Source organism: Megalobrama amblycephala, unplaced genomic scaffold (genome assembly GCF_018812025.1).
Source record: "Megalobrama amblycephala isolate DHTTF-2021 unplaced genomic scaffold, ASM1881202v1 scaffold516, whole genome shotgun sequence".
In the NCBI taxonomy this organism is placed as follows: Eukaryota; Metazoa; Chordata; class Actinopteri; order Cypriniformes; family Xenocyprididae; genus Megalobrama; species Megalobrama amblycephala.
This window is the reverse complement of record NW_025953430.1, coordinates 55-18250: the sequence shown is the minus strand read 5'-3', so window position 1 is coordinate 18250 and position 18196 is coordinate 55. Positions and strand designations below refer to the sequence as shown.

At 37.3% G+C, this 18196-nt stretch overlaps 1 protein-coding gene and 1 long non-coding RNA gene across 4 annotated transcripts; both read right to left on the bottom strand.

The window, feature by feature from the left end:
• Nucleotides 1-3279: 3279 nt before the first annotated feature.
• On the bottom strand, nucleotides 3280-4909 carry LOC125261868. Its single transcript, XR_007183458.1, has 3 exons — nucleotides 4843-4909; nucleotides 4204-4283; nucleotides 3280-3533 (listed from the first exon to the last, which is right to left on the bottom strand). It is a non-coding gene; the product is annotated as an uncharacterized LOC125261868 (long non-coding RNA).
• An 8969-nt stretch (nucleotides 4910-13878) lies between these two features.
• Nucleotides 13879-17893, bottom strand: LOC125261872 (proline-rich protein 36-like). Of its 3 annotated transcripts, none has more exons than XM_048180428.1 (3): nucleotides 17550-17893; nucleotides 16917-17207; nucleotides 13879-16462 (listed from the first exon to the last, which is right to left on the bottom strand). In XM_048180428.1, the coding sequence occupies exon 3, from the start codon at nucleotides 15134-15136 to the stop codon at nucleotides 13976-13978; it is 1161 nt and encodes a 386-aa protein (XP_048036385.1). In that variant the 5' UTR covers nucleotides 15137-16462; nucleotides 16917-17207; nucleotides 17550-17893; the 3' UTR covers nucleotides 13879-13975. The 3 variants fall into 2 exon arrangements, with proteins under 3 accessions (XP_048036384.1, XP_048036385.1, XP_048036386.1); XM_048180427.1 differs by having other exon boundaries at nucleotides 16818-17207.
• Nucleotides 17894-18196: the final 303 nt, after the last annotated feature.

Here is an 18196-nt window from a genome sequence, read left to right as displayed (position 1 = left end):
AAAAACTAAACACACAATGCAAGCATTCAGTGTTTTAAGATGATAATCAGCTAATGTGCTAATTTGATAAAACGAGTTTCATTTTTGTGCAGTGCTCAAACTAATGTTCTTATTCCCTCGTGTTTAAAATGAGCTGTGACCACATGTCAAAAATGATACGAAACACATTTTGTCTCACAGTGGAAGTGCTGAACATTGTGCAAGACTTCAAACATAGGTTTTAATTGATTTAACTTCTTAATCTAACACAGATTTCTGCTGTTTTTTCAAGAAATTCCACATGTGTTCTTTTAGGTTTTAAAGCATTTATAGCATGTGAACAACTAAGTGGTTAAAGATTAATGTAAGGTCATTGTCCTCTTCAGTGGTTAATGTTTAAGACATTGTGCACTTATCTATTCTGAATGTTTTCACCCTGAGAATGTTTTATTTCACACTGATTGTTTTGTCTGCGACACAAGGAAACAAACCTCAAAATTTCATTTTCTCAATGACACAAGCTGGTTGTTTATTCTGGATCTGCACTGATTCAAGTTCATGTGGGGACATACAAAGGAATGAAAAGTCTCACAGGACCACGACAGTGCTATATCCCGTATGTAAACATATATGAACAAGCAAAGGCATATACAAATAAAACAAAGAAATATATAAATATATAACTATAATTGGATTTACACAAGAAACAACACGTAGTGCAGTGGTACAAAATTCTCTCAGACGTCTTTGGGTAAGACTGGGATACATTTATGCAGCTGGCCAGAACATAATGAAAAACAGATTATTTCTGCTTCACAAAAAGCTTGCCAGTATGGAAGTGAAAAAGTGCAGAGCTTGGTAACAGTCTAAAAATTGTGTTATTATTTTTTCCACTACAGGGAATTTCTGAAGAATCTTCATACAACTACAACAACTGTACAGTGATAGTCAAAACAAACTCGCAAAGGTTTATATAACACACACACACACACTTATGCAATCACCTTCTCAGTTTCCTGAATAAATTGTTAATAGTAGTACATCCGTATTTCATTTCACTTCAACTGCCGCACTCACTCAGAAAGAAAGGTTCAGTGAGGTTCTGTAGAACTGGGATTTTTACTCAGTTTTAAAGAACCCTTTATGCCAAAAAGGTTCGATATATATAAATATCCCATGGGAACCCATCCTAAACAGTTCTATATATGAAGCGCCTGACCCTTAAATGTTCTAAATAGAACCTTTTCTTTTAAGAGTGCATTTAAAAAACTTATATTAATAAATATGATTAATTTCATTCACATATACTATCATTGTTCCTCTAGTCCAGCACCTCACACACTGAGTCACTGCTGTGTCTGATTGGTGATGAAACAGACCTGGAGAAAGGAAACAGGAGCCTGTACAGGTTCACAGAAGCGAATGAAAAGAAAAGCTAGAATATTACACAAAGATGAGCAGGTTTCAGTTGTTCAAAAATTAAAAAGAATTAATCATTATTTTATTACAGATTTGATGACCTTATTGATGACATGTTTATTTAGTTATATTTTTTTTACTTTTGTAAATAATAATGTATTATTTTATATATTATTCATTTAAATGTACACTATTTCTGTTAAATATTTTTAAATCTGACATTTATATAATTTATATAATCTATTTTCAGTAGATATGGTGTAAAATAGGTTTTAAAGTCATTAATTTATATTATTTATATATGCATTATATCATCTATCAGCCTCCTTAGAGTACAGATAATGAAAAACTCTTATTGATCAGTGAATGCACAATTAACATTTACAATTAAATTAAGATGAAAACTAATCTCAAGGTTGATATAAATTTATATTAAAATCATTCTACCTTGAAATCTCTTCCCTCCCCCACAAAATTTATCTATGAATATCTTAAGATTTACTGCACAATAAGTTAATGTAACATAAATTCAGTTAATCTCTTCACCCACTTTACTAGTTTCACAGGTATACGGTATCTTACCCATCATCATGTGACGATAAAAAAGTTTCCAGATATTCATGTTTAGAGAGCATCACACGTGTTTATTCATTCCATTTTTCTTTTTCTTTTCTTTTGATAAAAAAAAGGACACTGTGCAAAACCACACCGTTCACAGCATTAGAAAATTGCAGGTACAGAATATTAAAAGAAAAAAAATCACTTTAAGCAATAATACCACTTACCAAATAGAAAATTGACATTCATTATGGACATTCCATGAAAGTCAGAAAAAAAGAGCAAACCCAAACACAGTTTGGGTTTTGTTGCATTGCCTCTTAATGTTCACATATATACACACATATATATATATGATGGATCTAAATGATCAATAATATGCCATTATTTCACAGAAATCAATAGAGTTTTAAAACTTAGAACCAGAGTTATATAGTTCAGTAGTTTGAGATATAACAGATAATATGTACCAATAAAGTTTATGGAGCTCTTATAAAGTTTGTGTCTTTCATTAATCCACATTAGAGTCAAACAAAACTCAATGCTTTCATACTGTTAATTCAGGGCTATTAATCACATTTTCTGGACAATTGCTGTTTACTTCATCATGTCTGTGGACCCAAAACTTTCCGTTCTGGAATCCACAAGGTTTGGTGTAGTTTGATTTAGTTTTATAAATGATGTAATTGTGATGATGAGGATGAGGATGATGAAAAAGCCCACGACTGTAGGGATGACAGTACCACTTGATCTAGGACCCGCCTCTGGTCCAGGATCTTCTAGTTTTTTTGGGTCTGAAAAGTTGCAATTAAACAGTTTAACTGATTGTTTAAATCATAAACTCAACTTCAGTCTATCAAACATCAGATAGACAGATTCTCCACAGACCAAATCTGACAAAACTGACTGAAATATCTAGAAATGTGAGACCATGATCATACATCAGTTTCCTTCTTAGACCCTAAACTATAAATCATTTATTCACAGGTGATTTTTAAGAGACTAAAGAGCAGTTTTCTGACTTCCATAAACAAGCCTGGAGCTCAATAATCAATAACTAGAACAAAATATATTATACCTTCCTTGGGAAGAGCTTCATTGTCAGATTGTCAGGTTCTACGGACTCTGTTAATAGATTTTAAATCAGTGTTAGTTAGATTAGGATATATATATATATATATATATATATATATATATATATATATATATATATATATATATTTGCACACATTTATTGAAATTACAAACAACAGTATTATATCCAGTACCTGTTATGTTCACAGTGAAATTCTGTGTTTTTCCTTCCACACTTGATGTTTGATTTGCACAAAGAATCTGAATTGTCCAGTCATTGCTGTAGTTGGAGTGTATCTGCACGTGAAGCTGTTCCTCTGTTCACAGGAGGTCCTGAAGGAAACTCTTGCTTACAGAATTGCTGAGTCTTTATATTTCTCAGTGGTATAGAAACTTATAGTGTGTAATGCAGCATTTAGAGCGCTGGTGAAGGACACTGCAGGTGAAATTTACTTCTTTCTTCACAGTTCCAGTCACATCCTCACAGCTTATACTGATGTCATCTGAAAAATAACAATGTGTATCATATAATACAACAACTGAATAATAGTAAAGATTTGTTGGGTTTTTTTATCTCATGAAACGTTTAACACACCCAGACATCTTGTGTCTGTGTCCATGTCAGTCATGCTCTATAATAAACATACAGTGACTCTTTCATTAGAGAACATATTCCAAATAAAATCACTGCATTATGTTTTTGTACATTAGAGTTTGAATAGGTAATTTAATCTCTGGTAATGGGAGGGTCACATATTTTATTGTTTATTATGTATTATAGCTTATATGTTCAGCAGCAATATATAAAGTCTCAGCATGCGACATCCTGTCTATTTTAATCATGAGCATCAGATAGAGTCAGTTGAGAAACACAAGATCCTGTAGTCTTCATTGAAAATGTGATTTTGTACTTTTCTGTATGAACACATTATTTTACATAAAAGTGTATAAACACATAAAATAGCAGATTTCATAGTAAATTTAAGTTTGAATTATTGGAACGATGTATCATAAACACTTGAACACTGAACTGGACACACTTACAAAAGGGTTTTAAGAGCCATTTGTGTTGTAGGCTATGCCTATTAATACGATTTGACCTTTTTCTTTATCTTAGATTTAGTCCCTCCTCAAAACTCTCACACTCTATCTAGTGAAAGTTTATTCTCTTACCATCAGCTCGACAGACTGCAGTAAAAGCCCAAACCAGAAGGAACAGTTGCACAGAATTTACAGCATTCATGGTTTTGATTCTGTAATAGAAAAAAAAAGAAAAAAGAATTGACAGAAACTTGCATCAGAAGTGAGACTTAACCAACTAGAATAATAAGGAAGTGTTTGAGATTAAATTGTAGATAGAGATGATTTACTGCTCAGTAAATGTCAACATAATGAATCATGCATTAATTTGGAGGGATTGAAGGGACTCATGAGTGTAAAATACAACCGCAAAACTACAAGATTTACAATAAAGTACTGAGAGAACACGATGAAACAAATTCAATCCACTCATGATAATATTGCTGCTGAATCTACAGAGCCGAGACACAAACTGAACGTGATGAAAAAAAAAAAAAAAATCTATTGCATTATCTTCACTGAACATAAAAATAAATTTTCCTAGAATAAAAATTTGTCACAAACACTTTGCCAACAAAAAAGTTTTCTATAGCTATTCATTGACATTTTGAAATATCTGCAAAATGTGTAAAACACATAATATAAAAACACCATGAATGTATTGAAGATTTTCCTGTGGCTGGTTATGGATTAGTAAATATAAATAGGTTTTTTTGTTGTTTTTATTCTTACCTCTGGTCTGTGTGTCTTCTCCGTCTGAGTTCATTCCACTCTGAGGCTCTCTCTCTCTTTCTGCGGCCGACACTAAAATAGCCTATAAACGACCGACTATACTTTCGCTTTCAGAATGATGCTCTCACACAGGTAATTATAGACTATTTTGCTGTCACGTTTTTGGCTAGCACGGCTATTTGTTGCTGAGTTCGATTATTTCCTCTTGTATCTTCACTCTCAGTCCTTTATTGTTGAATGGATAATTACAGCGGAGGGAGAAAAGTCTGAGCTTTCCTCGAGGTTTATGGACCAGTTGACACGGGGGACAGGGGGGTCAGGAAGAGAGAAATCGACCCCCGCACTTTTGATAAGGGCTGCTTCAATCAGTCAAACTATATCATCTTTTAGCTTAGGATATTTTCTTTCAAATGAGACCATTTTCACGTTTCTGTGAGCTTTCGTTCGTAAATAATCAACTGTTTTGTCACGGATGTGAACAGGAAATGCGCTCTCGAACGGAGAAACAATCGATCTCCAAGCAATCGATCAAAGCATGCTAACGTTTTAGGACAGGTCGATGGTATATAAATCATGCCCGAACGTTAGCGTTTGTCAGTCAAGCCAAACCGTCCATTCAGAAACCGAGAAATTTGACAGGAGGCTGATCTCTCAGGTTGATGCGCGAGCTGGATTGACTGAAGTTTTCGTGAGGATTTATAGTTTATGGACTGTTTTGATTTCGGTAATTACATCTAGAAAGGTAAAAGCATTGATGGCATCTATAAAAGAGATCTCTGAAAGCGAAACAAAAGTGATTATTGCCTCAACCAGCAACGCAGTGGGGAGGACGCACGAGAGGAGCGTTTAATAGGTATGTGTATGGGCTAATACTGCATAATGCTTATCAGTGGCATGCACTTTGATCGCGAAAGTGAAAGTGCCCTTTGCGGTCGCATCGCGGTTCCCCTGTGTTCCCATTTCTCCCGATGTGAACCGTGAGCTCCAGTCCATTACAATGTAAGGCGGTTAAGGCCCGGGCATACTTCATTTCCCGCATTCCGCTCAGCCTTTCAAAGAAGCTCCTTTGCCCATGAGCGTGGAAAGACTCATGCACACGTGCACCGCCCGTGGTGATTTACATGTACATTTATTCATTTATTCATTAACAACACCCCCCCCCCCCCCCACGCAGTTTGGTCCCCCCACTTTGAAAATGTCTCCTGCGCCCCTGATTAGGACTATTTCAGAGTAACTGATGTAAAGATGTTATCATGGGTGGTACAGGGAGGGATTCATCCAATAAGAAATACATTACATCCTATAAAAATGCGATATAGGGAATAAAAAAAAAACATATATTGCAACTTTCTGGAACAAAGTGTTATTCTTTCTATCCTTACCTTACGTTCATGCAAATGATCCCAATAACCCCTTTCCTATAACCAAGGAGGAGAGAGAAAAGTGTCCAAAAAAAAGTTAATGTCAAAACAAATGAGATGACAATCATATCAAAAAAGGCGGAGCTTTTTTTTTTTTGGCAAATTTCCAATTCTTTGTGTTGTGTTATTTGTGTTTAATAACTGAATGTGACACCATTTTTTGTTTTCGGCACAGTATTAGGCTATATGCTATTAGGATATATATTTTAAAATAAAATAAAAAAATGCAAATAGCTAACACAGAGCCGAGACAGAAACTGAACGTGATGATTTTTTTTTAATTGCATTATCTTCACTGGCAGAACAAAAAGACAAATTTGCATAGAATAAAAATTTGTCAAAAACACTTTGCCTACAAAAAAAAAAAAAAAAAAAAAAAAAATTCTATAGCTATTCATAGACATTTTAAAATATCAGCAAAATGTGTAAATCACATAATATAAAAATGTACATCATGAACGTATTGAAGATTTTCCTGTGGCTGGTTATGGATTAGTAAATATAAAGAAGTTTTTTTTGTTGTTGTTTTTATTCTCACCTCTGGTCTGTATTCCACTCTGAGACTCTCTCTGCGACGACACCAGAATATAAACGAAAATGAAATTCTAAATGAAAAATAGGCTGAATAATTTGTGTTTCATAACTGAATGTGACACCATTTTTTGTTTCCGGCACATTATTAGGCTATATGTTATTAGGATATATATTTTAAAATAAAATAAAAAAATGCAAATATGGTATTTCAAATTTATTAGTATACTTTGCAAAAAAAAAAAAAAAAAAAAAAAAAATTATATATATATATATATATATATATATATATATATATATATATATATTTTTTTTTTTTTTTTTTTTTTTTTTTACTATTCTATGGGACTCAATCGGTCCCAATGTTCAAGTTTTGCATAGTCTTGCATACGGATTCTACTGAGCCCCTAATGGGACGTGGTGGTGGAAAAAAATTGGAATGGGATTAACATTTTTTTTTTTTTTTCAAATCTTTGGCGTTCCCTTGCTGTGAGCTCTGGCAAACACTTGCTGGCAGTAGTGTTTTAGTCAGCTCCATATTAATAATGCACACAAATAATGCGCGGCTCATAGAGTTTGAACTTGTGACTCAAATATAAAGAAATGCGGACAGTCAGAAGGGACCGTCTGAAAAGTGCAAAACCCAAAATACTTTTGCTCATTTAATATTAAGAAAAATACTCAATAACTTCACTGTAACACAACTGTGTACTGTCACCAAATTCAGTTCATACAGCACTGCTCTCCTGCTGGTTGTACTGCAACACTTAGGCCTTAATTTGATTAAAAAAAAAGAAACATAACTTTTATGGTTATTTAGCTATTATGAAACAAAATCAATAACTTCTCTGTTATTAGTAAAAATATTAAATAAATTGTAATGCCATCAAATTCAGTAAGCAATTATCATGCAAAAGCTGTTGTATGTAAGCTGCATACCAACATTATTTGTGTAAGAAGGCCTTCATGTGCTTCATGTGCCAAACTATGTGATGTGGTACCTATAACCAGCAGGAGAAGTAGTGACGTATGAACTGAATTTGGTGACAGTACAGTCAGTGTGTTACAGTTATTGAGTGTTTTTCATAATAGAAAATGAGCAAAAGGGGTTTTGGGTTTTGCACTTTTCAGACGCTCCCTTCAAATTTCTCTCTGTCGCCTGCTTTTAGAGACCAATCTATAAATTATAAAGCACATTTGAAGGGAAATGGGGTTGTCGTAACTCGTTGTTACTATGATTGAAAATAGCTGCGTTTGTGTTTTAAAAACTTTTTGATCCGGGAAGTTCGAGTCTGTGAATATACTGGCAACTTTACTGAATTCCTCGACTTAAGTACTGACTGCATTTCTTTATATTTGAGTCCAACAAGTTCAACTCTATGCACATTATTTGTGTGCGTTATTAAAGTATGGAGCTGACTGAAACACTACTGCCAGCCTGTTTGTCCGAGCTCAAAACAGGTTTTGCAACGCAAATATATTTGCGAGGAAACGCAAAAGATGATCTCCTATCCCATTTTTTTTTCTTCCCATCACCACGTCCCTTTAGGGGTTCCGTAGTATTCCCTTTCTGTTTAGCTATCAAATTATCAAATAAAAGTTAATTAATGTAAGTATATTAATTTACTGGACTTAATGGTTATGCATGATGCCCTTCTTGGGGTCACTGAGGTGTTGTTGCTTATGCTTAATCCGTTTTTTTTCCTTCTTCTTTGTAAGGCAAATTGTTTAATAAAGCTGAAAGTTTTTTTTAAAAGCTTTGAAAAACAAAGTGATTTTTAAATAACTAAATTTATTGGAGGAACCCTCTGTCCACACATGAGAGAACCTGTCACTGCAAAATCTCTCCCCATCAAAGGCAAACAGGTTTTTAATAGATTGCATCACCTCTACATGCAGTTGTTAAACCATGTGTCAAAATATGATTAAAGTTTGTCTAATATTTTCCATCATTACAAACCATACAAGCCACAACTGTTGTACCTTGAGGTGCTTCCCATGATGCTTTAGGGAGACTTTCACTGTAATAAATATGCATTGAATCATTGTTTTTAATGTAGTAGGAGTACTCACCCATACTTTTCCACTCGTTCCTCCGCACTGGGCTCAAATTCTTGGCATCAGGGCAAGCAACCAGTTCAAGTATAAAAGCTTGGTTGAGCTAAAAATGATCAAAGTCAGTGTGAGATGTTGAAACACTGGCAAATGACACCAGTGTGCTTCAACACCTAACCTAAAATAAAGTCAAAACAAAAGACTTAAACAGGTGCAGTTCACGATCTTAAAACATTGTTGTCATCAGTATCAGCATCAGCCACTGAAAAATATATTGCTCAATGAAATTACATTAAAATCATTAATTTAGCAGACACTTTTGTCCAAAGCATTTTACAATAGAGGAACAAAAGACATTTTCCATAGAACTAACAATAACCATATTCAGGTGGAGGTTGGCAGCTCTTTCCACCAGAGAGCAGCAGAGAGGGTGAAGGGTCTGGAAAGTGGCTTTGAGAACGAATCCTTAGATCCACGACCTCTTCGGCTGTCGATCACTGAAATATTGTTGATTTGTTCAATGCTGAGTTTCTCTGGAAAAGTGCATTAAATCTTTTTTAAACCATAAACTCAATATCAGACTACATCAGACTTGACAGTGAGATTCTCCACAATTGTTTGTACTAATTCTACATATTTTTTGTTGTCTGATTCTCAAACCACATGATGACTGAAGGTCTATCTGTTCTCCATCAGACTGAGATTGAATTTGATCTGTGTGATTCAAAAGGGTGAAGAAAGGCATTGAACATCAGAAATCTAATTGGTGACTTTTTTAAATAATGAAAAATTCCAAAGAATCACTTCCAAACCCCCCAGAAATGTAGAAAATCATGTCCTTATATTGTAGTGTTTTTACACCAGTGACATGAGAGAACCTGCCGGATCCACAATCTCTCCCTCATCAAAGGTAAACAGGTTGGATTGCACCACATCTACATGTACATTGAGTCAATAAACTGTGTGAGGTAAAACAGTCAAGTGAGGTGCTTTAGGGAGATTTTCACTGTATGCAAAATCACTTTGGAATCAATATATTTAGTAATGCTAATAACTTCTGACTATGTCTCCCCCATCTTTTCCCATTTCTTCATCCCACTTAGCATCATGTATGAGTAAGTGTGAGTAATGATAATCACAATCCGATCTGGCTCTAGTCTGGTGTGTTTCCTGAAAATTACCTCTAGAAACTCCTTTTATAAAATCTCAACCCTCAAGTGTTTTAAATTCACTTTTATTGTTTTTGCATGAATAATTGATGATGAAATAATGAAACAGACCTGCAAAAAAGAAACAGGAGCCTGTGGTGATTCAGAGAAGTGAAAGAAAAGCTCAAATATCACACAAAGCTGTGCATGTTTCAGGTATGTTCACTGTCACACTCATTCAGTTGTGTTTATTCTTAATTTCAATTTAATGGACTTTCAGTTTGTTTTCATCATGTTTTTTCGCTTGAGTTTTCCACCACTCATAAGTTTCCATAGACATTATTCTTCATCACAGCTGTTCAGCATCACTCAGTGTTTGTCTGGTCTCGTTTGCGTTAAAGGGTTAGTTCACCCAAAAATAATATTTCTGTCATGAATTACTCACCCTCATGTTGTTCCAAGTCCTTCGTTCTTCTTTAAAACACAAATTAAGGCAATGTCCTTCCTCACAGGACCACGGTGCTATATAGCCTTTATGTAAACATGAACAAATAGGTATATACAAATATAAAACAAAGAAATATAATAAAAATATAACCTATAGAAATACTTTAGACATACACTCTAAAACAATAGGAAACCTTATTATTTTACAGGTGTTTTACCTGTATTTAGAATTTGGCACTTCATTATGTGTTTTAGGGTTAACAGAAATTAAAATTACTGGATAATTTCCGGGTAATGAGCTGCCAGTACCTTTTCTGTTATTTTAAGGATTTATTTTTTACAGTGTGTAGAGGGGCTGGGCTTCAGAGAGCAATTTTCAGTTACACCAGAGGTACCAAAACCTTCCAGAAAAATGCATTAATGCGGACTACGCCACCCCTTTCAGATAAGGGGAAACTGAATACTGATAGTATCAGACACACAGGTTTGTTAGTGGGTATCAATATACAAAAAAAATGTTTATTAAATTCACAATGATCAGATAAAACACTTAAAAGACCAGACAAAGATATAGCAGGGGATGAGCTCAATGACCACAGCTGAGTACAGCAGTAACTGGAGGCTTACCCGTAGCGGGTACTGGAACAGCTAGCCTCCCGACTCCAGGGCCTAGAACACCACAAGAAAACAAACAATTAATCAAATACACTAACAAAAACCTGATATGAAACAGAAATCAAATACACAACTTAACAAGAATTATCCAAATCAATCAAGAATATACAATATTCAACGTAATTGATAATAGACACTTCATAGAAAAAGTCCAAAAAACAAACATGGAAACTAATCCAAATCAAGCAAAACAAATAATTAAAATCAATAAAGAAAAACATACAATGGACAAAAATGAACCCCCAGAACCATGCGTACACAAAACCAGTAATTTTATATAGGCCTAACTGGCTATGGGTTATGATCACTGACACACATCATACCGTTGGTAACAGTACAATACACACACATACATGTATATATTTAAGAAAAATATCTTATATTTCTATACAAATATTTACATTTATATATAATTTAAATATATAAAAATATAAATATATTTATATATTTATACATACATGCTTATATTTCTTAAATATATACATGTATGTGTGTGTATTTATATATACATAATAATTATACACAAAACAAACACACATATATTACGTAAACACAGACTCTTATTTTGTACACGATAATCATGGTTATCGTTGAACAGCCCTAATAAGAATCGAGTGCTTATAGGCTGCCGCTCTAAGTAGAGAGAGGTAATTTATTAACCCTACCACAACAGTGTATAACTGGATTTACACATGAAACAACAGTGTAGTGGTACAGAATTCTCTCTGATGTCTTTGAGTATAAGAGATCTCCACTGCTGTGGGACACATTTATACGACTGGCCTACTGGAAATTGCAAGAACATAATGAAAAACAGATGACTTCTGCTTCCCAAAAGCTTTAGCAGATGGGACATTAGTGAAGTGAAAAACTGCAGAACTTAGTAAAAAAGTCCTGCTGTTAGTTTTTCCATGAAACACTACAGGGACTTGTTGAAGAATCTTCATACAACTACAACAACTGTTCTGCGATAGTGAGCCAAAAAAACACCATGAAAGCCCCGCAAAAGTTATATACACACACTGTAGATTATGCAATCATCTTCTCAGTTTCCTGAATAAATTGTTAATAATAGAACATCTGTATTTCATTTCACTTCAGCTGACGCACTCACTCAGAAAGAAAGGTTCAGTGCAGTTCTATATAGAACTTTGAAAAACGCTTTATGCCAAAAATCCATATATCTAAGGATCCCATGGGAACCCCTCCTAAACGGGTTCTATGTATGAAGCGCCTGACCCTTAAATGTTCTATATAGAATCTTTTCTTTTAAGAGTGCATTTAAAAACTTTGTATATTAATAAATATGATTAATTTCATTCACATATATTATCATTGTTCCTCTAGTCCAGCACCTCACACACTGAGTCACTGCTGTGTCTGATTGGTGATGAAACAGACCTGGAGAAAGGAAACAGGAGCCTGTGGAGCGATTTGACAGCTGACCGTGTCAGCTGGTCGCAGCACTATGCCTACGTGGCCTGACTGAACTAACACTGGGCTCGATTAATCATTATTTTATTACAGATTTCGATGACCTTATTGATGACATAGGCAATGTTAATTAGTTGTTTTTTATTGACTTTTGCTGTTGTAAATAATATTTAATGTATTATTAAATTTATTATTCGTTTAAATTTATTTGTATTTATTAGTCATTTAAATGTACTTTGTGTTCAATATTTTTTAAATCTGACATTTATATAAATATTTTGTTTTTCATTTTGTTGTTTTTATAGGCCTATTCTCTGTAAATATAGTGTAAAATCATCCATCTTTAATTATGCTTATACTAAAATCATTCTACCTTTAAATCTCTTCTCTCCCCCACGAAAAAAATAAAAAATCTATAAATATATCTAAAGATTTACTGCACAATAAGTTAATTTAACCTAAATTCAGATCATCTCTGCAGCGACTCTTCACCCACTTTACTAGTTTCACAGGTATAGAGTATTTTACCCATCATCATGTGATGGTAAAACAGTTTCCAGATATTCATGTTTAGAGAGCATCACATGTGTAACAAAGGCGGGACTCAGAGTAAGATCCACATGCAAAGCTTTATTAAATGTTGAGCATGGTCATACAGGCATGGTCAAACAGAGAGAAGAGGAACTTCAGAGACAGGCAGGATCATAGTCAGAGTACAGGCAATGGTCAAAAGGTAGGCAGCTATCAATCACAGAACAGGAGAACCAGACAGGGATCAGTAACAGGAACCGGAACAGACAAGGAAACAGGATAAACGCTTGGAAATGTTACACGGGGGAAAACAAGACCTAGTCCCGAGGTGATGTGTGTATGAGTCTTTTGTAGTCTGTGTAATGAGCTGCAGCTGGGTGTGGTGATTAACAAGGAGAGAACATGTGACTGGCAGAGAGGATCGTGGGAGATGTAGTCCGGGGCGTGACAGGGACAGATGGTGATCATGACATAACCTCCCCCTCCCGGAAGGCGCGTCCTCGCAGCGTAAAAGGAACAGCTGGGGGGGGGGGGGGGGTGCATTGGAGATCTTAAGGCAGACAGGAACGGGGTCTCCAATGCAGGCTTCCAGGAACTCGGGCAGCCACGGCGGGTCAGGTGCCACGGGCAGCCACGGCGGGTCAGGTGCCACAGGCAGCCACGGCGGGTCAGGTGCCACGGGCAGCCACGGCGGGTCAGGTGTCACGGGCAGCCACGGCGGGTCAGGTGTCATGGGCAGCCACGGCGGGTCAGGTGCCACGGGCAGCCACGGCGGGTCAGGTGCCACGGGCAGCCACGGTGGGTCAGGTGTCACGGGCAGCCAAGGCGGGTCAGGTGCCACGGGCAGCCACGGCGGGTCAGAGTCCATAAAAAACCACAGAGGGTCAGGGTTCACAAATGGCCATGATAGTTCAAAGGCCCTAAAAGGCAGTGGCCGGGCATGGTCCCCACCCACAAGCTCCCCACCTTTAGGTATACTGATCTTAAGGCAGACAGGAACGGGGTCTCCAATGCAGGCTCCAGGAACTCGGGCAGCCACGGCGGGTCAGGTGTCACGGGCAGCCATGGTGGGTCAGGTGCCACGGGCAGCCACGGCGGGTCAGAGTCCATAAAAGACCACGGAGGGTCAGGGTTCACAAATGGCCATGATAGTTCAAAGGCCCTAAAAGGCAGTGGCCGGGCACGGTCCCCACCCACAAGCTCCCCACCTTTAGGTATACTGCCCCCCCCAAAAAAGTTCTTGGGGATTTCAACGGGGTCCGTAGCGGGTTCATGGGCAAGGAGTCCGGGTGGCACCGACAGGGCAAGGCGTTTGGACGGTGCCGGCAGGGCAAGACGCTTGAGTGGCGCTGACAGAGCAAGTAGCTTAGGCGACGCTGGCAGGGCTAGGAGCTTGGGCGTTGCTGGCAGAGCACGACACTTGGGCGGAGCAGGAGAGACCTCTGGGGTGGTCTCCGGACCCACAGCAGGCTCTTGAAAAGCTTCTGAGCCTTGAAGAACGGAAGAAGCCTTCTTCCTCCTCCTCCTCTTCCGAAGATGAGGCGATGATTCACCGGTTGGAGTGGGTTCTGGATCAGACTCACTGGCTGAAGCGGGTTCTGGAGCGGACTCAATGGCTTGAATGCCCCCTACATCCATAAGCACCGAAGGGGCGGCCATCTTGCCCGTGGGCACTGGCAAAGCAGCCATCTTGTCCATCGCGTCCAGGGCGCTTGAGTGCGTTGCAACCGGCGAACTTGAATGCGTCGCAATCGGCGAACTTAAGTGCGTTGCAACCGGCGAACTTGAATGCGTTGCAACCGGCGAACTTGAGAACGAAGCGGCCGGCGGAGGCTTAGGAATGCCAGCCGCTCGTGCTGTAGTCAGTGGAGGATCATTCATGCTGGAACGTAACCTCCTCCACTCTTGGACGAATCCAGAGACGTGATGTGATTCTGGACGTTCAGCGGGGACTTGACTTGGTATTTCCCCGCGACACCCACAGTAAAACGTGAACCAACGGTAAGTAGGGCAAAGTCCAAGAACGTTCCATAAACGTCCCTTGGCGACCATTAGCGATTAAATACCCCTTAAGAGGTTCGTTTAGTCCATAGGCAAAAAAGTCAATGAGGGCACAGTCCGGTAAATCAGAAAAATGAGCAATGTCCAGGAATCTCTGAATATGTGCCTCCAGGGTACAGTTACCTTGACGAAGGCTTACAAGGTGCATTGCGGGATGCATGCTGGGACTAGGACGCCCAACGAAGCTGCTGGATCTTGATCTAGGTCTTCCGTAACGAAGGCGGGACTCAGAGTAAGATCCACATGCAAAGCTTTATTAAATGTTGAGCGTGGTCATACAGGCATGGTCAAACGGAGCGAACTGGAACATCAGAGACAGGCAGGATCGTAGTCAGAGTACAGGCAGTGGTCAAAAGGTAGGCAGCTATCAATCACAGAACAGGAGAACCAGACAGGGATCAGTAACAGGAACCGGAATCGGAACCGGAACCGGAACCGACAGGGAAACAGGATAAACGCTTGGAAATGTTACACTGGGGAAAACAAGACCTAGCCCCGAGGTGATGTGTGTATGAGTCTTTTGTAGTCCGTGTAATGAGCTGCAGCTGGGTGTGGTGATTAACAAGGAGAGAACATGTGACTGGCAGAGGGGATTGTGGGAGATGTAGTCCGGGGCGTGACAGGGGCAGACGGTGATCATGACAACATGTTTATTCATTGCATTTTTTTCTTTTTTAATAATAAAAAGAACTCTGTACAAAACCAGCATTAGAAAATTGCAGGTAAACAGAATATTAATAGTAAAAAAAATATTTCCATGCTTGAGGTATAACTTGCCACTTACTAAATACAAAAATTGACATTCATTATAGACATTCCAGTCAGAAAACAAGAGCAAAACCAAACACAGTTTGGGTTTTGTTGCATTGCCTCTTAATGTTCATATATATGCATCCTGTATATACACGGATCAAAAAGATCATTAATATACCGTTATTTCACAGAAATCAAAAAACCTGCAACCAGAGTTATATAGTTCAGTAGTTTGAGATATAACAGATAATATGTACTGATATAGTTTATAGAGTTCTTATAAAGTTTGTGTCTTTCATGATCTTCACATGAAAATCAAACAAAACTCAATGCTTTTATAATGTTAAGTCTGTGATATTAGACCACATTTACTGGACAATTGCTGTTTACTTCATCATGTCTGAGGCACAGAAACATCCTCCTCTGGAATCCACAAGGTTTGGTTTGATTTATTTTTGTCAATAATGATGATGATGATGAGGATGAGGATGATGAAACAGCCCACGACTGAAACGATGATAGTACCATTACATCTAGAACCCACCTCTGATCCAGGATCCATCTCTGTATTGAAAAGGTTAATCTGTTTAACTGATTGTTTAAATCATAAACTCAACTTCAGTCTATCAAACATCAGACAGTCAGATTCTCCACAGATTCACGAAACACTTCTGCTGCTGAGAATCTGAGAGAACTGATTTCTCGACACACACAGACCAAATCTAAACATCTCTAAAATCTGAGATGTGAGACCATGATCATACATCAGTTTCCTTCTTAGACCCTAAACTCTAAAATCATTTATTCACGGATGATTTTTAAAATTATAAATATTCTGACAAGAGATTAGAGCAGTTTTCTGTGTTTCTTAAGTAACCTGGAGCTCAATAATCAATAACTAGAATAGAATATATTATACCTTTGCGAAGAGCTTCAGTGTCAGTTTCAGGATTTCTGGGTTCTGTTAACAGATTTTAAACAACAAACAAACAAACAAACAAACAAACATATACAGTACCTGTTATGTTCACAGTGAATTTTGTTTTTATTACTCCACACATTGTTTGCACAAAGAATCTGAATTGTCCAATCATTGCTGTAGTTGGAGTGTGTCTGCATGTGAAGTTGTTTCTCTGTTCACAGGAGTCCAGAGGAAGATCTTCTCTACAGATTGTTGAGTCTTTATATTTCTCAGTGTAGTAAAACTTATACAATATAATGCAGCATTCAGAGCGCTTCAGAGAGACGTTACAGATGAGAGTTACTTCTTTCTTCTCAGTTCCAGTCACATCCTCACAGCTGCAGCCATCTGAAAAAATAATAATAATACAGATCGCTTTTTATATCTCATGAAACCTCTAACACATCCAGACTTCTTGTGTCTGTGTCAATATAAATCATATAATAAACATACAGTGACTCTTTCATTAAAGAACCCAAATAAAATCACTGCATTATGTGTTTTTGTACATTAGATTTTGAAAAGGGATTTATTTCTGGTAATGGGAGGGTCATATATTTTATTGTTTATTATGAATCATAGCTAATATGTTCACTACAGTCTCTGAATACAACATCCTGTTTCTTTTAATCATGTGCATCAGAGTCAGTTGAGAAACAACAAACACATACAAACATATTATTCTCTTACCATCATCAGCTCGACAGACAGCAGTAAAAGTCCAAACCACAATGAACAGTTGCACAGTATTTACAGCATTCATGGTTTTGATTCTGCAATAGAACAAAAAAAAAAAAAAAATGGAGCCCGATCACACGAAAATGCGTATCAATAGTACGAGTGTGTAATCTCGTAGAATATATACGCCAAAATGAGTTTTGGCGTGCTTATGGTACGCAGTTTTTCGCGTGCATGATACGCACCTTATGGCGTATTATATGTACGAAACCCCACCCCCATCTTACCCAAGAGCGTATCATATACACGCCATAAAGTGCGTATCATATGCACGCGAAAAACTGCGTACCATAAACACGCCAAAACTCATTTTGCGTATATATTCTACGAGATTACAAACTCGTACTATTGATACGCATTTTCATGTGATCATGACAGAAATTTGCATCAGAAGAACTAGATATAGTTAGAGATGATTTACTGCTCAGTAGAAATGTCAACATAATGAATCATGCATTCATTTGGAGGTGATGAAGAGACTCATGAGTGTAAAATACAACCGCAAAACTACAAGATTTATCACAATAAAGCACAGAGAGAACACAATGAATCACATCCATTCATGATAATATTGCTGCTGAATCTACAGAGCTGAGATG